At 37.1% G+C, this 19,523-nt stretch overlaps 1 protein-coding gene across 5 annotated transcripts in view; it reads right to left on the bottom strand.

The window, feature by feature from the left end:
- Positions 1 to 293: 293 nt before the first annotated feature.
- LOC134749541 (aldehyde dehydrogenase, dimeric NADP-preferring) overlaps positions 294 to 19,523 on the bottom strand; it is a 37,082-nt gene continuing 17,852 nt past the window's right edge. For 4 of the 5 annotated variants that reach the window (XM_063684513.1, XM_063684515.1, XM_063684518.1 and 1 more), the window contains exons 4-11: positions 16,590 to 16,811; positions 15,992 to 16,155; positions 14,771 to 15,001; positions 13,407 to 13,610; positions 10,706 to 10,821; positions 6,579 to 6,714; positions 5,940 to 6,090; positions 294 to 1,760 (exon numbers count right to left, since the gene is read on the bottom strand). In XM_063684513.1, coding sequence (XP_063540583.1) covers positions 1,740 to 1,760; positions 5,940 to 6,090; positions 6,579 to 6,714; positions 10,706 to 10,821; positions 13,407 to 13,610; positions 14,771 to 15,001; positions 15,992 to 16,155; positions 16,590 to 16,811 — 1,245 coding nt within the window. In that variant the 3' untranslated portion in view covers positions 294 to 1,739. Of the gene's footprint in view, positions 1,761 to 5,939; positions 6,091 to 6,578; positions 6,715 to 7,992; positions 8,109 to 10,705; positions 10,822 to 13,406; positions 13,611 to 14,770; positions 15,002 to 15,991; positions 16,156 to 16,589; positions 16,812 to 19,523 lie in introns of all 5 variants that reach the window. The other variant, XM_063684514.1, reaches the window with a different exon arrangement.

Here is a 19,523-nt window from a genome sequence, read left to right as displayed (position 1 = left end):
GACTCCACTCCACTCAGTGGAGGCACCTTTGCCCCAAATTATTTTTCCTATCCTTTCCTAAGTCTATTGTGGGGGCCCGGGGCAGTTGCCCTCCCCTAAATCCGGCCCTGCTGATTGGCCTAAAACAGGCGGGTATTTTGTATTTTTATAACTAAGTTTTAAATATAGCGATAACGAGGTTTATCGAAATTCGAATCGTTCTCCATCATATGAGGTTTTATGAGTTTATTTGCTAAATAATGAAAAAATTAAATGGGGACTTGGGGAATAGAATAAAATTAACACGAAGTCAATTTCACTTATAAAGCACTTTAATGATGTGTTATTTCTTCTATATGGTACATTCCGTCAGGTTAAGCTATTTGCTGTTATAAACATTAATACCTACCAAATATCGTAATAGTTTGTACAAGTGTTACGTATGGTGTAATCGGTAAAAAGATTTTAATCAAACTTTTACGATGGTATAAATAATATAAATATAAACAATTTGTGGTTCTTGGAATCCCAAATGAGCTTACAACGTAATTTATACAACCAATAAAAATATACAGCCTTTTCATTGTCATGTCTATATCCTACTAACAAAGTAGAAGAAATCGTATAAAAATATGTCTGACATTGTAGCACCCGCTTTTCTTGATTCTTCCTATGGTAAAGTATGTAAGTGCGAGAGGGAAGAATGTTTTATGTCAGTCATATAGTGTGTACCGGACTGCCAATGTTTCAAACATAATATCTTTGCCGCGCGTGCACCGAGAACGGGGATGCGAGGAGCTAAAAATAAAACGTTTTTTTTCTCAATTGGGTTTTTTATTAGGTACCTAGGTACCGAATTTATTTTGAGCGCCCTACACTTCCCAACCAAAATCACACAGTTAAAAATCTAACCTCTTAATGAGGTATTAAATCATTGGTACGCGTACATCGCTTCTAGTCCTACTAATTGTAAGAATTATTTATTTCAAAGGTAGGCGGTAGGCAACACAAATCTTCAAAAACCATCACCAATCAATTTTTGTACATTAACGTAACTTCGCTAGGGGAATAGTGACTTAGATTTAGAATAAAAATTATATAACATTTTATAGGGTATATTACTCATAAATTAGATCAGTATCAACCCATAAGTAAGAACATTTTGTGCCCAAATATCAATATAAAATTATTATTGTAGCAGATGGCAAGAGTGTTAATAAAGACAATGATTCTGGCTCTATCCGGACTTGGCAGTAAGGAGTACCTGGATTACTAACACCTGATTCAATCAAGAAGAAATACTGTATCGACAAGTCAGGATGGGCTTAAGTCGGGTGTACGGACGTAACGATACGATTACCGATTCGTTCGAATCTTCGAATCTCCTTTGATCCGACTAATTAATATATGTGTAGGCGCTGTGTCGATTCAACTATATTATAAACGCCGGTAACCTGTAATTATATCTACGCGCGGAAGTATCTTTTCAACTTCATTTCATAGAAAGACTTGCTAGTTCTTTTAACCTTAATTCTTTTCTTGCAGATTGGTGATCACATCATTACGTTTGTATACCCAAACACAGTAAAAAATACATAACAAAAAATAACACATAAATGCAACAGTTGAGCGGAATGCCTGCAAACTTATAAAGTTACATTATTTAAAATAGTTAATAGTAAATAGATTTCTTAAAAAAACAATATTATCACAAATATCCCTGGTACTTCGTTTCTCGAGTCTGTTAAGAGTCCACCTGCCTACAGCTCCTCAGACACAGCCTGAAAAATAAAACAGAAATAAATTATTTTTCTTCAAGGTTTCTCAAGGTTCGCTAGCGTTTATACTACGTACCGACACACATTCATCATCACATCGATAACATGACCATCATCATCATATCGATCATGATATCGATGATACGACATGTGATATCATATCGATGTGTTTATCTTGTATGGATTTTATAGTGGTCCGAAATAAATTATTTTTACTTATTTATACGCTACACTGTAGCGGCTACAGCATCGCTTGCCAGTCGGGTAGTTCTATGCGATTAAATATTCAGTCGCACCAATCGCTTCATTACCATTCCCACATTATTGACGAACTGCGTATAAATGGTAAAGTCATTTTCGGTTATCTTGTAGTACTCCCGTGCTTTTGCTATTCTTGTACAAACACAATGATCCTGTTTGCTTTTATAAAACGGCCAGAAATGTGGTGATGGTAATGAAGAATCAAAACGCAGTACAAAATCGCATAGAAACCCCCCAGTCGTGTGTTTGTCGCCTTAGCGGGAGCGTACATATATAATGTTTCGAATTTAAATTGTTGTGAGACATACTTACATTAAATCATTTCACGGTTAAGACTCACTTGTTTTTGGTCACTCGCGCGACATGTTTCGGAGAGCCTAGGTCTCCTTCTCCTTTCTCAAGCACTAACAGTGCGAGCAGCGTTCACGACGGCCGTGTATCGCGTACTGCGGCGCGCCGCGTCGCCCGCGCCGAGAAAACCGGTTGGGGGAGGTCTTGCGCTGTCGTTGTAGGCGGCATAGTGATGTGCTTGGGTTTGGGTCACCTAACACTTGTAGCCACACACAGCACGAACAGCTAGGCTCTCCAAAACATGTCGCGCGAGTGACTAAAAACAAGCGAGTCTAAACCGTGAAATTATTTAATATATAATGGTTAACAAGTTATAGTCCCCAACGTACTCCAGAGGGCCTACAGCCAACATCGAAAAATCGTTATCTGCCTCTCTATCGCTCTTGCATAGAGGCAGATAACGTTTTGGAGTTTGCCGCGCGTGCATCAAGAACGGGTATGTGAGGACAAACACGGTTCCCCTACAACTCGAAAGTTGTGTCTTGTGCGCTGCATTCTGCAGGTACTGATTGTAGCGAAGCAAATTCCAGAGGCGCACATTATGAGCCTTATACTTAGTATATCTTAATGAATCCCTGAGGCCTTTATAAAGGATTTAATTTAAATGGAATTTTGAATTAAAATGGAATACAAGAAGGTTCCAAAATTAAAACTGCAATAATGACGAGGGGGACTCAGGAGGATATGTGTTTCTATACCTTTTTTTCCTGTCTATGGATGTTACCGTAGAAATACAAGCATACATACAGAAAAGATTCAGTTAGCTCTTGGCTGAAAACTTCCCATTAATTCCATGGAACTTCTACATAGTGTTCCACATTGTGACAGTTGTTGTCAGTTACTACAAGGGGAGTAGGTATCCATTTGGCAACATTACATATTGTCATGGCCTGCACCCGAATCCGAATTTTTCGATGATAAATAAAAGGTCGTGTAAATAACGGTTTACATGAATAAAAGATCCTATAGATTACATGAATAAGAGAGACACTGGAGTGGGACCTTAAACCTGCACTTAAAGTACCCATAAAATTATTAATAATTAACGTCATTAACGATCAGTCTAATAGGATTTTGATGCATCTTTAATTAAAAGTGGGAGCAAATATTGGGTACACCTAGTTTTTTTAGCATTAGAAAAATGGTAAACAATCTTGACGTGTCTCTATTGAAAAACGCTTTAAAAATAGTAACTATAAGTTAATAATATGAAACCAAAAGAATGTAAATGAACATATATTATGCTATATAAATGTTACATATTTGCTGTGACTTATTTATCAATAAAAATACAAGATTGTGTACCTTTTTTCTAATGCTAAAAAAACTAAGTATAGGTACTGTACATATTTTTGCAAATGGCAACTTCATGCTAAATTTTCTATCTTTCGTAGTTCGTATTATATTTTTTGTCAATTCAAAACTTGTAATGGCTTGATAAAGAGGTTTGGTAACCATCTATAATATGTTATAATATGTTGATAAGATACGCCTTGTTTGATTTAGTATTGGCATGCTTGATCTAATACTTCCTTGTGTAAATCACAATAGTACATTGTGCAACATGGGGCGTAAGTTAAATATTACAAACGAAAGTATAGTTAAATCGCGACGGCTTGCCGGACCGATTTATAGACTCGAGTTTGCAATATTATTACGCCCCGAGTTACACACAATGTTTTTCATCACACTTGCGATACTAAAATGAAGTATAAAGACAAAAACTGTCAATTATAATACTAGAAACTTTAGGGACAACGCTTTTTCTATTGTTCCCGCTAAGCCTGCGTGCAATTCCACATTTACTGAGCGAGTGTGATGAAAAGTAAATTGGACCCAATCTAATAAGTAAAAGTACCGTAGTATGGTCCTGCCCAATAAATGTGTGCCCAGGGCACACATTTAGTGGCTTCAGCTTTCGCGGCTGACGTTATAATAAAACAAAAGGTTTACTTTCATAATATTTATTGTAATATACACAAGTTATTGGCCAATTTAAAACAATAACAAGACAACTTTAGTTGAACTACATTTTGCGTGAAAGTTAAGTATTCTTACCAACATTAGATAAATAAAACTAGCAACTATCAAATATCACAAAAAATATTTTGAACATCTTTGATTGGAGCCCAATCTATATGTCATGACATAGATGTTTAAAAGTTTTTTTGTATGTATTTGTTAGGTAAGTAAGCGAATTGAAAATATGTTTCGTTAAACCTACCTAATAAATCGAATAATACTAAAAATAAGCTAATGTACATAATATGTGCTTTGTTATTTTTTTTACATAAAAGCTAAATATTTGGACACTTTATCGGTCGACATAGAGGATCTATAAATTGTATAGTGTAATTACAAAAGTTTTCCTTATGTTATTTCAACATCTGTCAACATTTAATCGTCTGTCGTATTATCAATTGAATGTAATAGCACAAATGGAACAAATTTGTTTCATATAAAATTCATTATTGACAGGACATATTTAAATACCTATTTAGATGGTGGCAAACGAGCATAGCTGAATTGAAGCTGAATGAGCAGGCATTGAACTACCTGTATTACCTTAGGCCGAATATTAGCAGTTACCCAGCGAAAGAGATACATGGCAGTGACTGTGGCTGGACCACGAAAGTATAAGTAAAACCAGAGTGAGCTCTACGGCCAAAAAGTGTGATCGAAAGCAAATTCTAAGTATTCAATACAAGAATATAAAAATCAATACGTTAATATTGTGTTATCGGCTGTACATACTCGTCGAGAGACCCCGAGACAGGCCGAGAACGAGCAGGTTTCGAAATTATCCAGATAATTATAGTCTTTGAAAATTATCCCAGGTATGGGTGGTGCAATGTCCATTTTCTTTTAATTCTTTGATAGTAAAAAATGATGATTGCTATGAGGTTTTTTGCTATGTACAAATAAAAACCGACCTAATATTGTTTTTTTTTTATTAACAATAGAAATATAAGATAATCATCATGTAACAATCTAATTATATTTCGTAAATTTTAGGTTATTATCAAATAGATACCAGGCATAAAAATCACGATAATTATCAAGATAACTATCATTGATAATTATCCGTTCGAACCCTGAGAACGAGTGTGTACATGATGCTCCTTTCTCGTCTCGCTCTTTAGTCTCGTCTCGCGCTTCTCCGATTGGAACGGAGCGGTGCCGAGAGAGAGAAGTGAGAAAAACTGTGTGTTCTTGGGTTTGATGAGCACTTTTTGGTAGTAGAGCTCATTCCGCTTTAAATATACCTTTGTGAGTTGGACCTAACGCTCCTGTGAGCGTTCTCGAAATGAGTTTGTAGTTATGATCAAAGATCCATTCATTTTGTAAGACGTGTAAAGTCTTAAGACAAAGTCGTACCTCGAACTGCACTGTACGGCTCTGTTGTTACATTATGCGGGCACCCCGGTAGTCAAAAACTGATGTTTCACAATTCAGTTAAATCACAAAACATGCCGCTGTACATACAGCGCGATCCGGTTCGGATGTCGTAATAACAGTTCGATTGTGAGGGTAGGGTAGGGTAGGGTAGGGTAGGGTTTACTTCTTTACCTTGTTCCAGGCCACGATGCCGTAGGTGAGGCCGGCGCCGAGCGCGACGCACAGCAGGTAGGGCAGCGCGGCGAGCGACGGCCCGTGCCGCTTGCGCATCAGCGCCGTGATGAAGCTCAGCTTGCCCTCGGTGTACGGCGGGTAGCGCCCGCTGGTTAATTATTACCAGTTCATTTGAAATGTAAATAGCTATTATGATAGTAAACTATTTTTTTATGTACAGTCTGGCAAATCGTCGATCGTGCGAAGTGGAAAGAAAGGACAAAGAAAGCAGACCACACAATCAAATGGGAATAATAATGCTAAGGAGAGAGTCTGGCAAATCGATTTCGTCAGTAAAAAAAGGTGACAAATGAAACCATAGATACAAAATCTCATCGGCCGATTGGTCTAGTCCGGATAAATTTATAACATTCTTCTTTAAAATCGGAATGGAATATAGGCACGCAACTGCGAAACCTGTGTTTACCTGTTAAAAATAGTTATATAAACCTACTCACGAAGCGAGCTTCTCCCCAACGGGCGAGAAGTTCTTGATGAGGCAGCTCTTCTTGCGTCGAACGTGGCTTTGCCGTGGTACGCGCCCACGCCTCTGTACCCAACTAGCGTCTCAACCGACATCACAATAGGTATACTCACGAAGCGAGCTTTTCCCCAATGGGCGAGAAGTTCTTGATGAGGCAGCTCTTCTTGTGTGTGAACGTGTCGAACGTGGCCTTGCCGTGGTACGCGCCCACGCCGCTGTAACCCACTCCGCCGAAGGGTAACGTTTCAACTGCAAAATTTACCCTAATTATATACGTTTTACGACATATTCTGCAATTAAGTATTCCAGTTTAACATTTAACCTGATAATCATATTATTTTGATTTCATTGTTAATACCACAAACCATATATTGCACTCAACGCAGCAAATAAGGCTCGTATTTCGTGTCTCTTTATTCCTTGGACTGTAGGAATGTCCGACACAGATCAGTAAAGCTACTATTACATACAATATAAAATCATTGCGTGATATATCATAAAAAACCGTTCAACTTCGAGGGGTGTAAATATGCCAGCCAAATACCGACCTTGAAGGTTTATTGAGGTTGAATCTGTTTGCTGACCAGATATCGCGTCGGTGGGAAATGCTCTTGTGACGACATAGGAATGAATATTTATTCACATTATTAAACGGTGCGTTATATTGATATACAATTTAAAAAATTACATAATCTACAAATATAAAAGTAGAATGACCCTAAATCAGCACGCTCGGTTTTCACTGAGGGTGGTTCAATCTATGGTCTATGGTATTGACTAGAAGTAAAGTTCTGTGGTTTCCTTAGAAAAAATTAAACATTTAACAGTTGTGCCTGTGTGGATAAATAATAGGACGGACAAAGTGGTGCAAAACGCGCGGTGCCATACATCGCCATTTAGTCAACTTCTAGATATTTTATACAACTTTGCGCGTCTTAATAGTCTTTTGTCTATACTTATTCTGAGCATGCAATTGTTAGTGACTTCATCCATAATATATATATATGTAGCTAAAACCACGCCATATAGGTTATATAAAAAGACCCACAACCTACCTTTCATCTATTTAACAGTCCCAACGTTATCAACAGCTAATATTCCATCTAAACAGTTTCAAATTTTAACAAAACCCACTGACCCACATTTGAAAAACACAATTGCCAGACCTCCCATATGTCGTTGACACACATTCAGTCACAACTCTTATGAGGAAGCTCTTCTACGATCAATACTTTGCTAAAATATTATACCCGAAGTTTTTATTTGACACACTTAAAAAATAAAACACTGACACACACTTATACCTCTCGTGTCGAATGATGGTACCTTTGGTTCATTTTTATGTGGAGTAGCTGTCACATATGATTGTAGACATTTTTTGTAAGTTTATCACATTAATTTATCTAGAAATGTTATTTAAATAATAAAAACACGGTAAAAACATATTTAGCCAAAAGAGACTTGAAGGAACTCTCATAGGGACCATCATCCGACGCGAGAGGTATACAAAAGGTGTAAGTTCCAAACCTCCCATATGCATGAGCGTGTCGTTGACGCACATGCCGCCGCAGCTGGTGCTGTCCACTATGCTGGACACCAGCGCCTTATCATTGCTGAACACGTACATCGTCAGCGGCTTCTCTCTAGCAAGCAAAGGACGAGTCAGGGGCTGCCACCGTGTAGGATGAGGTTGAAAACTGACTTTCTTAACATAGAGAGCGAACTGGACGAAAGCAGCGCGCGGCGAGCGGCGAATCAAAGCCATTCGCATTGCGCTCGCCCAAATGTACTGAATAGTGAATACCTTGATTTGCCACTCGCGTCCAGTCCGCGACCAGAGGGCTCCTCTTCATCTAAATGTACGGATGTTATGCTTTTAACCCAACTCCCAGAGGTCTTATTGCACTCAAGCAATTCAGTGCAATAAGTGCACAAGGACCTAGTACGCGAAGTACCAAAATGTTTTGTAGCGCACAAAACAATAATCAGTGTTTTGCTATGCTAGTGTGAATCTATTATACAGTTTTGATCATATAAGAAGAGAAAACCTCTGTATTATTAAGATTGTCTTGTTTTTAACCCCATAGCCATAGAGAGTAGAATAATTAACATAATTAATTGAATTGGAATTAAAAAATTAAACGTTTAATAAACAATGTTCTTTATTTGATTACAGCAAATAAGCGTTTATCATCCACTCTCTAAAGCACATTCTGGTGTTGCTGGTGCGCTAAGCAGAAGATAAGGTTATATTTACATATTTAATTGTTATAAGTAGCGCACATAGGTCAGTTCAGTTCTAGTCTACTGATAATAATTATTTTACTAAATACGACTTGCACAGAAAATATCTAGCTATCAGTTTATACAAGATACTTATAAACTAGCGTTTAAATTTAATTAAAATGTAGCATCAACCAAACTCATTAGGTTAATGCGACTTTTAACTATCACAGAATAAATGCAGGTATTCCACATTAAGTTTATTCTTGACAGATGTGTTAAAGCCATGTTTTTTACCTTAACACAAACATAATTAAAGACACGCCGCTAAATCGTGTCGTAATAATTACTTTATTTTTATTACAATAAGGTAGAAACACAAATTTAAAAGTTCAGCCGTCAAGCACAAACTAAATATTGCATTGCACCACCACCAAAAGCATGAACCGCAACCTGCAGGAACCCTACGCCACTATATTAGCAGGAATGTGCGAGCCTAGCCTCCACCGTTATTATAGAGATAGACAAGCAAATCTGGCCCGTTACCTATACTGGCGTTCAAAAATACAGCAAAAAATCGAATGAAATAGTAATAAAAGGCCTTTTTGCTATTCTAGATAACTTTAAAAAACAGAAGTTAGAAATATTGAAGTAGTTTTACGGAAGATATAGTCACAGGCAACTAAGAATAAAACAATAATTCGAGCAAAATAGCAATAGTATCATGACACGATTGTCATATTTTGTTGTGCTATTGGATATATTCTCAAACACTAACGTTAAACGTTTTTTCTACTCGTCGAGTATAATCTGTGTATTACAACTTCATATGCAACACTACAACCTTACTCTTTTCAACGTTGAATAGTCTATGGCACTTCCGATTTAAGCATAAGAATTTTATCGATACGGTTTAGTCAATTATAAAAATTTGGAAAATAGAACTTCATACAATTCGATAAAATATTTCTTGTTTAAGGAGACTCGATTCAATGCAAATTAGCCTACTTAAAGACGCTGCGTCGCATCTGCTTTGTGTTGCATTTGCATTGCATTTTATTTTATTTTATGTTGGAGTAGAAACAATTGCTTCATAAGTCAGAAACGCGCATACCCTTCATATAGCAACATCCATACACTACGAAAACAGCTTAGCGTTCGTTGCTTGTTAGTCTCCATAGGCTACGGTGGCCAAAATCGAGAAAAAACTGTCTTAAAATTGAATTTAGCAATGAGCAGGTACCAGGACCTCATGAGTTACGAGGAGGTGTCGTTGACCAACCCGCCGGGGGCACCGGGCCCGGCGGCCGGGCGCGTACGAGTATGAAGGTATCGCGGGTTGCGGCAGCTCGCGTATCTTAGCTGTATACTTTTGGTTTGTTTACCTATATGATTCTACTAGTTGAAAGTATTATTTTTTTGTCTCGTAGAAAAACTATTGTATACAATAGTGATATAATAAAGCTTTTCAATCTCGTACCTTAACTTAAGCAACTCAGCAAGCTTCGTTGCTTAAACACGGTACTCGACTGAAAAGCTCTCTATTATATCACGATTGTATAAAATACTATTACAAGATTGATACAAAACAAATGACATTGTATATTTAAGAACAAATCAAATTATTTCTATTAATTATTTTGATTCGGGTTATTTTAAAGTGTGTTTACAGTTTAATGACGCTGCTATATTTTCATAACAAATCATGGGCTAAAGTCGCAAACTTCTTAGAGTTAGACCAAGAAAAGTCTGCAGAGATTTTGACAGCACACGCAGTGCCTGTTATTTACACGTCATAATTTTATAGAAGTTTGACGTTTAAAATTACACCTGCACTGCGTGTGCTGTCAAAATCTCTGCAGAATTTTCTTGGTTTGACTTAACTCGTTTCGAAGGAGATTGCATGTCTATTGTTAAGTTGTCCCCGATATATCAACCGAAAAGCGAGTTTATACTATTAAATTAATAAAGGCCTTTTATCATCTATTTCATGAGTTCCCGCCGTGCCAGTTCTTACCGCCGTAAAACATGATCGTGTCGTTGTAGGCCAGACTGCCCGAGCGGGTCTGCTCCCTGAACAACTTCTGAATGTTGCCTTCCGTGCTGAACACGTAAAGCACTAGGGGGTGCTCCCTGGAACCGTCACATGACGATGAACACAAGAAAAGGTAACACATGGGTTCATGATTATTGACGGGTTCACGACCGGTCTGGCCTAGTGAGTAGTGATCCTACCTGTGAAGCCGACCGATACAAGTGCGGAAAGTAGAAAATTCGCAACACGACCAAAGGAAGTGTTTTAAATCTACACGATTTGCGAATTACCTATTATTACGTGTATTGTACAACGTTTTAAAGTACATATGATGGCATTGATGGCCCTTAAAATCGGCATAGGCAAAACTGTCGTCCCATAGCAAACTCAAACTCTAAAACATTTCAAACTTGGACTATTAATATATTCTGACATAATACTGTATGGGCCAGTACAAAAGACATTGCATCGTCAAACAACAAACACATGTGTTCGTGTCGTTACTCCAGTTTAAAGATAACTCACCTTGTTTACACTGGGCTTTATGATACAATATTACCACTCGTAATATGCTTTTGTATTATGCTTACGAGTTGAGCACTGTAATGTGTTGAATGACATTAACCTTTGAACTTTATAATACGATTAGTAATATCCTTTGTAGGAGAATAATATCTCCTACTCTAAGAACAAATTAAATTATTTTCTATGAAAATATTTTATTTTGTGTTTTTCAAGTAGACACACTACTATTTAAACTATAAACTGAAACTATGAACTGATTTCAGTTTATAATATCTCCTACTCTCAGGTCTCAATACTTTTTTGTCATGTTATGTCACAATTTTTTTAATATAAATAATCCACCTATACGACTAAACATTTTTTTTGTGGATCGCCAATGTTTGTGAATTATGCGTGGTATATATAATTTCTTTACTTTCAGTATTTTAAATACCTATACGTCAGCTATATGTACCGTCCGTGGGTGTGCGATTTCCGTGACGCCGAGTGTAGTTGAAAACTTAACTTCATTTGAAGGAGGTAAGGGATTTGCGTCTTTAGCTATCGATAACTAAAGTTGCAAACCCCGTAACTCGGGTCGATAGACTATTGCCGACTATAAGTACCTATGACAGAGCCATTCATATTAATAAGTATGGAAACCAATTACAGCCGTCATACAAGCGGACTGTAGGCGACAATTTAAAACAATGACTCGGCCTTCCTCCATGAATAGTCAGATTTAATGATTCAATGTCAACGACAAAAGTAGCTTTATGTCAATCAGTACTCAATGTACATATTTGCCAAATATGTATGTCAATTTATTGGACAAACATAGTTATACAAAAAAAAACAAAGACATGAAAAAATGTACCGAGGCGAATTTTATGTCATACGCATATTTTATGTCATATCTTTTTTACGCTATTCATTTCATATATTTGTTTAATACATTAGTATTTATTTATTTATACCATGAACGCGCATGTAAGTTAGACGCACGCGATTCGAATGCCAAGAGAAGACACGGATAATATTTTAGCTTGTTATGTTACGTAGCTACTTCTGTCGCTGACCGTACGGAATATCACGTGACGTACTTTGAAAATGGTATACGATGAATTCCATTATAGTAATGGTTTGTAAATTGTATTATTTCTGATTCGTTTGGAAGCCCATTATATGGAGTTATCTTAATGGAAACCTCAAATTAAACGAATTTCTGAGATGAATAAACCACCTAAAACGATGACACACGTATTGTTAAAATAATTGGACGTAATGAATCCCAAAACGGTAATTATACTCAGTTCTTGTAATGTATTGTAATATGTAGATTTTAAGTGGTGAGAGACATTTATTTGTATTAAACCCATCAACTTCCAACACAAACTTATTAAATGTTGTCTTCGGTTACCGCGATAGTTACTCATGAAATAAAACTATGAAAATATATTTTATCGCGTATATATATGTATATCTATACTTAGAAATAGTTGTATTGTATAACTAGCCTTATGAACCGATTTTGCATGTACCACCAGCCTTAAAGTTTATAGTCTATGATGGTTCATTATTTTTAGTATGAGGGTATTTTTGCACTTTGTAGTCTTTCCTCGGTCACCCGTTCACCACGAACGCTGTAAAGGGTTCGAAACGACGAATGTATTATAAATTCAATATACGCGATATAATCCGCTTTCATAGTTTTATTACATACTTATTTATTTAATCTTTATTGCACAAAAAAAATACATCATACAAAAGGAGGATTTAATGCTATAGAGAATTTTTTGCAGTCAACCGGTCACTTACAAATGTCATTAACCTCAACCTGCCCGGCGTTTTATCATACATCTTGTATGAATTCAGATGTATGCGAAACGTCCGGGTGTATGCGTAAAGTCAAGTCATATTTTAACAATTTAATACTCCTTTCAATTCTTTTCTAAAACATAATTTGATGTTATTACAAGAACTGTGTACAACGGAAAGTCCGATCACAAAACAAAAGAAACCCCAAAAAACAAATTAACTTCACCCACACGACTAGTCTAGTCTATTGTTATCCCTTATCAAGTCTGACAGTTTAAAATAGTGACAATCAAAATCAGTCTTAATCCGCTGTGAAGCGCCGCTTTGGTCGCTATATCACATCATCATAACTTGTTTTTACCTCTCATTGATGAACTTGATGGCTTCATACGCGTTCTGCACGGGCAGGATGGGCAGGATGGGCCCGAAGATCTCGTCCTCCATGATCTTGTCAGTTCCTGTCACGTTGGTGAGGACGGTGGGCGCGATGAACCGCTCCTGGGCGTCGTGTTTGCCGCCGATGGCGATTTTGTCCTGGCTGGCGTCGACTAGGGCTTGGAGGCGGCTAGAATATAACGAAGGTACGTACTTTGGGGGTGGACTTACTAGTGTAACTACTAACGACCAAGGGTTTTTATGAATACTATCTACTGTTTGATATATCGGTTAAAGTCGTGCAGGTCATAAACAGTAAAATTACTGTAGGTACTGTAATTTGTAAGCAAAGTATACTAAGTCGCAAGGTCGGTAAGATAATTAATTACATAATTATGTTCTGACGTGTATCTGCCAGACACGTGCAAGTTTGAAGAAGAATTGACGATGCAAAATAAGAAAATAAACATTGCAGAAAGAACACATCGAACGTAATACTGATTACTCATCGTCCCGTCCTGGCTTTTTACGACGGCTTAAGCCCGGTTCACATTTGTCTGACGTGTTGTGTTGCACGCAGCATGCATCAGACAAATGTGAAAGCAACCATATTAAATGTATGAAACCGATATGCGTCACGACACAACAACTACAGACAAATGTGAACCGGGCTTTATGGATAGCTTTCGCAACTAATCCCAAGTAATATTGATTACTATGAAATATTTGAGATATATTTATTTACTTATTTAATCTTTATTGCACAAAAGAAAATACAAATGTACAAAAGGCGGACTTAATGCTGTAGCATTCTGCCTTTTAAGGCATTCTCTACCAGTCAACCATGGCATATGCATATATGGCCATGTTATTTTAAAATTTTGGTTATATCCTGAACAAAGATAGATATAACTCCGTAATAGATGGATACAGTCTAAGGAAAAAACGTGCCTCGAAAATCAAGAAAATTTGATTCTCGTTCAGAGGGCGCTACTAGTTTTGGCCTACAGTCGTATAGATGGCGTTGACGGTTTCGTTTGTTATTTAACAATTTTAACGCATATCAGTGAAAGAACATGGGTCAAAATCATAAAAATAATTAATGCAAATAAAAAAAAATCATTTATCTATATTTAAATACATTCTATCGTATTTTTATAAATCTTCATTTTTAGTTTTAAAGTGTGTCGACAGATGGCAGTGAATTTACTGGGGTTACAAAATTTACTATGACAGTACCGCTCTAGTATAAGTTACTCTATGATCCTGATTGGCTCTCCTTGCTTTACAGTATGTAGTCGACAACTGGCCAGAGAAGTTGTTAAACTTGCCTATTCTAGTAAATATTACCTGAAATGCCTGCTGTTCACAATCCTGCATAGATCGGGTGACTTTTGCGGGTCCTCCCCGTACCACTCTTTCAACACTTTCTTGGCCTCGGCTACGAACTTGTCCTGGATCTCCTTGCTGCACAGTATGTAGTCTGGGGCGATGCAGGTCTGGCCTGAGTTGATGAACTTGCCCCAGAGGATACGCTTCGCGGTGACCTCTAGGTTCGCTGTGCTGTCGATGTACACTGGGCTGTAAAAAAAAAATTACATTAAACCATTGACTGCCAAAGAGATCAACTAAGATCCACCCACCATCCACGATCGAAAGTAGTTCCACCTCCTTTTGTCAAGTCAGTTAAAAATATACGCTGACTCGTTAAAGCACTATTACCGATTCAAATTGCCGGTTATTGTGGAAACAACACATTCTGGTAAACTGTCAGAGTGAATAGGAAGTAAATGCTTATTAAAAAGCAGTTTTGTAGTTTATGACTCTGTATTTTTGCGTTGTTTCTTGACTTTACAAAAAGTTAGTTCTTCAAGTCTTTATAGCATAGGTCATGCTTGTCTAAATAGTTATCAAAATGTAAGAAATAATGATGAGTACGATGATAATAATGAAATTAATAGACACACGACGCGCTTGTCTATTAGGTGACGTATACGATCGATGCTAAAAGAATTAACCTCGACCTAATAGGAGACTCCGTTTGTCAATTAAGCACGAGTCTATTTATGTGGCGAAGCGATAATTTTTATCGCAAGAATTCATAGGATTTTAAATATCAATGATGTCAAAATATAGCTAAAAGAATGTAAGAACTTCTTGTAATATTGAATGCCTTTTGTACCTACTACATGTATGCAATTGTAAAAAGAATAAAGAATAAAATTGTCTTTTTTAACAATTCATAAATAATAGTTAGTTTATGAAATATTTATTTTAAACTACCGATAATCGATTTATTATTATGACGTTATTAAGAGCCACAATAATACTATATTTTCTAAAAATAAGGGTAGTGACACTTGCAGAAGAAACCTCAAGTTTTAAAACTGTGTTACCAATTGCCGCCCAAGTCGGTCGAGTGACGGGCGTGATGAACTTGGCGGCGGCGGCGTGCACGATCTTGCCGACGTTGGTGCCGCCCGTGTAAAAGATGTAGTACAACCACTTGAGCAGCTCTGTTTCTACTGGACTGCTCTACCACTTACAACGTTAAGTTTAATTGTCTATTACCTCTTGCCACCCAACTCAAGCGTGACGGGCGTGAGGAACTTGGCGGCGGCGGCGTGCACGATCTTGCCGACGTTGGTGCCGCCCGTGTAGAATATGTAGTCGAACCGCTGCTTGAGTAGTTCTGTTGTCTCTGTTGGACCGCCTTCTACCACTTGCACTGCGTCCTGCAAGGGAAATTTGCTTTAAAAAAGGTCATAAAATAGTTTTTCTCAAGTCTTTTTTTAGATAAGGTGGTTAAAGTAGTTAGCCTTCACGTGCAGAATTTACACGTAAAAGCACTTACAGCACAATATCGGTTCTCTCGCCATTAACAATTAAGCCTGGCGCGTATCATTTTACCTTTGATGGCAGTAGATTTGTAAGAATGATCATAAGGGGTGGGCAAGAGTTTATATATTCACGGAGAGCTCGCCAGGCTCAACTATGACGGAATTCCCAGTCGCGAGAGAGTCAACCACCGATATCAGAAGTATCGCTCACTGACATTATCCAGGTGGGCAGCGTCTCCGCCGCGACCGACAGCACACTGGGCTTGACGATGACGGTGTTGCCGACTGCGATGGCACGGGCCAGCGGCATCAGAAGTAGGATCACTCACATTATCCAAGTATTTGGGCAGCGTCTCGACCACGAAGTTGGCGCAAGCGACGGACAGCTCACTGGGCTTGACGATGACGGTGTTGCCGGCGGCGATGGCGCCGGCCATGGGGAGCAGCAGCAGCTGCAGCGGGTAGTTCCACGCGCCGATCACGAGCGCCACGCCGTACGGGTCGTTGTAGATCACCACCTCGTCCAGCATGTTCACGAAGCCTTTTGGCGGCTGTGGAACAGATTAAGCGTCAGCTTTATTATAATGAAGTACGTTTTTCATAATGTTTTTAAGTCATGTTGTAAACATCAATGCTATTACTTGGACAACACAATGTGGACGGAATACGAGCCCCGGCGCATATTTAATGACGCTCCTTGATAACCATCACTATAGAAAAATAAAACCATTCAAAAGGTGACGTTTTTCGATTTTATCTTTAACTTATTGCGTTACCAAAACCTTAAACAACTATGTTATAATTATACTTATGTATTTTAACCTATGCGGGTTGATAAAATAGTCGGTTCGACCCCCGTCGTGCCATACAGAGCAAAAAATTGTCACGTAGATCTAATTTGAGCTTAATTTTTATGCATTAAGTGTGTAAAAATAATTGTGATTCAAAACCTTTGATGTGGCAATAAATTTATATATCTATATATGAAAATAATTTGAAAATGAGTGTAAAAAAATCATTTCAAACTGTTTCTAAGGTCCGAAATAAACACAGATGACAGGTCAACAAATGCGTAATAGCTTCGATTTTAGATTGAATTTTATCATTTTAGGTCTATTGTCCATCGCACCTACCTCATCTATTCTATGGCACATTTTTATCATTTGACACTTAGGAATCAAAAGGAATTTATATGGTTTAAATTTATGTTCATCAGTTTATTTCCTCTTATCTTATCCCGTGCCTTACCAACAGCGGCCACGGCGATAAGTCATCGACATCATTATTCATTAAAGGGACATTACGGGCACGAGCGCCGGTTGTTATCACGGTTGAAGTAGGTATGGGCGTCACCGGCAATAAATTCCTCAATAAATAGGACTTTTTGATAAATATATTTATTTTTATATTATAGGCTTTTTTTTCCCACGTCGTCCTTTGTCCTCCTTGTCCCTTACGATGTCATTGATATCAGGTAGTAAAACAATTTGTGAGTTATTTGGTAGTTGTATTGCAGTGACGGTGCATTTCACCCTACTTAAAAAAAAATCTAATGCGAATTCCATTGCAATCTGCATTTTTATTGTCTTCGGTTACCGCGATAGTTACTCATGAAATTAAACTATGAAAACGGATTATATCCCGGGTGACCGGGTTCGTGGTCAACGGGTGACCCGAGTCACCCGTTGACCACGAACGCTGTAAAGGGTTCGAAACGTCGGGATGTATTATAAATTCAATATACGCGATATAATCCGTTTTCATAGTTTTATTTCAATCTGCATTTTTGTTAAAATTTCAGTCACGACTCCGATTTGAATCGAAACTTGATAAGGAGAAACTAAGACACATAAAGTGACAATGCTTATTTACGTCTCTAACAAGATAAGTAGTTCTGCGGCCGAGACTCGATATCACAATAGGCTATGTTAATTGATGAAATCAATCAGACACTTTTTATGAGCTCATTGTTGGCGTAGTCACAACAAGCGTATAATACCTGAAAAATCTAGCCATTTCAAACAGCATATACTTACTATAATAAATTTATAAGAATTTTGTAAAGTTTTTTGGCTAGTGTTCGATTTATTGTGTGTGAATTTTTTTTATTTATTCTTAGTTTTGTTACAGTACTTAGGTACCTTTATCTGAAAAGTCAGGACAGGTAAATAAAGGCATTGAAAATGTATTATTGTCACTTATCTAACTGTCGGAAACCTGGATCATTGGTTTGAGCTAAGGAATGCAAAACCGAATTTAAATTGTATGGAAAAATCGGTTAATAAACGAATATTAACCGAATTTTCATACAAATAAAAACCGGTTTTGCATTCCTTAGTTTGAGCATGTTTACATAATTCACATTTTAGATACCTACCTACATGTTGAGTTTTGAGTACACGGTCCAGAAGTACCTACGCATAACGAGTTTGACATTCTTTGACTTTGATTAATTCTAAATACAGGAAAAAAACAGACTTAATTAAAGACGCATCCAATCATCACTATTTTTGATACCACTAAAACACCTATTATCATAGTTTTTTTTTCGGTTACTTTAGGTACTTACATCGTTTATTTAGCATTAGAAAAAGGTTAAGTAAAGAATGTTGACGTGCCTTTTATTGAATAACGCTTTAAAAAAATTGTAACATTTGTAGCTATTAGGTACCTAAGAAACCAAAATAATATAAATAAACATATGTGCTACATAATTGTTACATATTTGCCGTAATTAAATTTTTATGTGTTTTTCAATACAAAAACACGTTAAGATTGTTTACCCTTTTTCTAATGATAAAAAAACGAGGTAAAGTCTGTTCGGAAAGGGAAAATGTATTGGGCCCCATACACTCCACGACTTCTCATTCCGCACAGACTAACTATAGTACCAAAGATAGATATAACTCCGTAATAGATGGATACAGTCTAAGGAAAAAACGTGCCTCGAAAATCAAGAAAATTTGATTCTAGTTTAGAGGGCGCTACTAGTTTTGGCCTACAGTCGTATAGATGGCGTTGACGGTTTCGTTTGTTATTTAACAATTTTAACGCATATCAGTGAAAGAACATAGGTCAAAATCATAAAAATAATTAATGCAAATAAAAAAAAGTCATTTATCTATATTTAAATACATTCTATCGTATTTTTATAAATCTTCATTTTTAGTTTTAAAGTGTGTCGACATATGGCAGTGAATTTACTGGGGTTACAAAATTTACTATGACAGTACCGCTCTAGTATAAGTTACTCTATGATAGTA

This window comes from Cydia strobilella, chromosome 18 (genome assembly GCF_947568885.1).
Source record: "Cydia strobilella chromosome 18, ilCydStro3.1, whole genome shotgun sequence".
In the NCBI taxonomy this organism is placed as follows: Eukaryota; Metazoa; Arthropoda; class Insecta; order Lepidoptera; family Tortricidae; genus Cydia; species Cydia strobilella.
Note: the sequence above shows the minus strand (reverse complement) of the source record. Positions and strands in the feature narration are given on the sequence as shown.